The 2,826-nt window shown below is 51.6% G+C and overlaps 1 protein-coding gene across 1 annotated transcript; it reads left to right on the top strand.

Annotated features, from left to right (window-relative positions):
• Positions 1–405: 405 nt before the first annotated feature.
• Positions 406–1,845, top strand: LOC102755033 (ribose-phosphate pyrophosphokinase 2-like). The gene is given in 2 exon segments (XM_015570967.1): positions 406–1,036; positions 1,282–1,845. Coding segments are annotated over 2 exon segments (969 nt in total). The 5' UTR covers positions 406–627; the 3' UTR covers positions 1,842–1,845.
• The last annotated feature ends 981 nt before the right edge of the window (positions 1,846–2,826 follow it).

The following is a 2,826-nucleotide window of genomic DNA, read 5'->3' as shown; positions in this document are numbered from 1 at the left end:
GCAAAAGGACTTTTCCCTTTTTATATGTATTTCAGAAATAAGTGGGCCAGATGCTATTCTTATAGGCTGTTTCAGAGAAAATGCTTGCTGTGGGTGAGAGGTGCAGAAGCGCTTTCGCCAGGAGATGGCACCTCACATGTACGAGATGAAATTCCTGTGCAGGGGAACCAGAGCAGTCACTTCTCATTCCGGCTTCTCAGCACTTCATTTGCCACGAGATAGCTGGTAATGAAATAAATTTAAAGCCATGAATCCAACGTAGTATTCCACTTAGAGCATAGACTTGTTTACATGTGTAGTTAGAGCTTTTTATGTGACAGGGTTTTGATTTCGCATTGGAGCTTCATGAATTGTAATGCATTGTAAAATATTTTTAGGGGAGGTTATTATTTTCTGTGACAGAACCTGGCTGGAGATCCTGGCTAGGCTGCTGATCAACTGAACGCAGTCTCGGTATCATTCCTTCTTCCCTGACTCCGTCCACACCTTTGGGAACCCCTGGACCTGCTGAGGTTGGACCCCAACATCTGGCGCTCGACCGTTGTCCAGCTGCGCTTTCCCGCTCCCGCCGCAGGCCCCGGTGCCCCCGCTGCCTCTGTCTCCCCCGCGCCCCCTTCGAGCCCCAAGATGACCAACGTCGTGCTGTTCAGCGGCAGCTCCCATCGGGACCTGTCCCAGCGGGTGGCCGACTGGCTGGGCCTGGAGCTGGGCAAGGTGGTCCCCATGAAGTTCAGCAACCAGGAGTCCAGAGTGGAGATCCTTGAAAGCGGGAGAGGGAAGGATGTGCACATCCTCCAGAGCGGCTGCGGGGCGGCCAGTGACCACCTGACGGAGCTCCTCCTCCTGATCCAGGCCTGCAAGATCGCGTCGTCGTCCCGGTGACCGCTGTGATCCCGGGTGACCGCCGTGATCCCGTGCTTCCCCTACGCCCGCCAGGACAAGAGGGACCGGAGCTGTGCTCCGATTTCTGCGAAACTTGTGGCCAGTATGCTCTCGCGTGCCGCTGGCGCAGACCACATCGTCACCATGGACCTGCCTGCTCCTCAGATCCAGGGCTGCTTCTTCTTTTTTTTAGAAAAATATATTTTATTGATTTTTTACAGAGAGGAAGGGAGAGAGATAGAGAGTTAGAAACATCGATGAGAGAGGAACATCGATCAGCTGCCTCCTGCACACTCCCCACTGGGGATGTGCCCGCAACCCAGGTACATGCCCCCGACCGGAATCGAACCTGGGACCTTTCAGTCCACAGGCTGATGCTCTATCCACTGAGCCAAACCGATTTTGGCAAGATCCAGGGCTTCTTTAACATTCCGGTGGATGACTTGTACGCGGAGCCCGCGGTCCTGCTGTGGATTCGGGAGAACATCGCCGACTGGAGAAACTGCATCATCGTGTCCCCGGACGCAGAGGGAGCCAAAAGGGTCACGTTGATAGCAGACAGGTTGGATGTGGCCTTTGCCTTGATCCACAAGGAGAGGAAGAAGGCAGACGAAGTGGACCGGATGGTGCTGGTGGGCGGCGTGAAGGCCATCCCCGTGGATGACATGGCCCATACGTGTGGCACCATCTGCCACGCTGCTGACAAGCTGATCTCGGCCGGAGCCACCCAAGTTTATGCCATCCTTACCCATGGGATCTTCTCTGGGCCGGCTATTTCCAGAATGAATAGTGCCCCCTTGGAGGCCGTTGTTGTCACGAACACAATCCCACAAGAGGACAAAATGAGTCACCGCTCCAAGATCCAGGTTATTGACATTTCGATGATCTTGGCCGAGGCGATCCGCAGTAACCACAACGGTGAATCCCTGTCCTACCTGTTCAGCCACATGCCCCTGTGAATCCAGACGGAGCGCGGAGTGAGCCTGCTGGCTTCTGACTGGTGTGTTTTTATCTGAGTCTTAGCTTTAGGACTCAGCAGTTAGAACGCAAGACATCAGATTGTTGTGCCGTCCAACACCCACTGTTTCTTCCTTTGCGCCTGGAGACCGATCAGCTGAACGCTGCCTCTGTGTCCTTCATTCTTCGCGGCCTCAGTCCACACCTTTGGGAACCCCTGGACCTGCTGAGGCTGGGCCCCAACAAGAGTTACATCCATCCTGCTTGTTTTGTCTTTCCTAGCAGAATTGAATAGTCTCAAATACTACAGCAAAAGCACATAACAAATAGAAACCATCTTGGAGGTGTGTTTTCGTTTAAGTGGGGGCTATAGGGGATGCGGTTTTGAATTAGGGATGTGGCTGTGGAGATTCAAGAATGATGCCATGAGGTGAAGTGAGCAGAAATAATGATTGATGAGATGTAGTAGGTGAACATGATGGGCAATGTTGGTCAGTGAATCCAACATCCATTTTAACCATCTTCTCCCTCCCAGTGTAGAGGTTAGAAAACTTAAATATTCATTAGCAGCCTCTCTTGTTCCAGGGGGGTATGAGAGAGGATGGCCAAGGCCACAGTTCTAGCCATGCACCCAATGATTTAAATATGAAAGTATGCTCAGGGGAATTTCTCTGGCCAGTGTGGCTCAGTTGATTGTGTATTGTCCTGTGCACCAGTTTGATTCCTGGTCAGGGCACATACCCAGGTTGTGGGTTTGATCTCTGGAGGGTGTGTGGGAGGCAGCCAATTGATGTTTCTCTCTCTCCCCCTCTCCCTTCCTCTCTCTCTAAAATCAATAAAAAAAATTTAAAATAAAAAAATATATTATTTTCTGTGAAAAGGGTATTGCACTTGGAATGCTAAGGTCTACGCACTGTTTTTTGCTTCACATTTTCTACTACTGAGGCTGTCGGCCTGAGGATGGGAGAAAGGGTTCAGGAAGAAGGT

This window comes from Myotis davidii, unplaced genomic scaffold (assembly GCF_000327345.1).
Source record: "Myotis davidii unplaced genomic scaffold, ASM32734v1 scaffold192, whole genome shotgun sequence".
Classification (NCBI taxonomy): domain Eukaryota; kingdom Metazoa; phylum Chordata; class Mammalia; order Chiroptera; family Vespertilionidae; genus Myotis; species Myotis davidii.
Note: the sequence above shows the minus strand (reverse complement) of the source record. Positions and strands in the feature narration are given on the sequence as shown.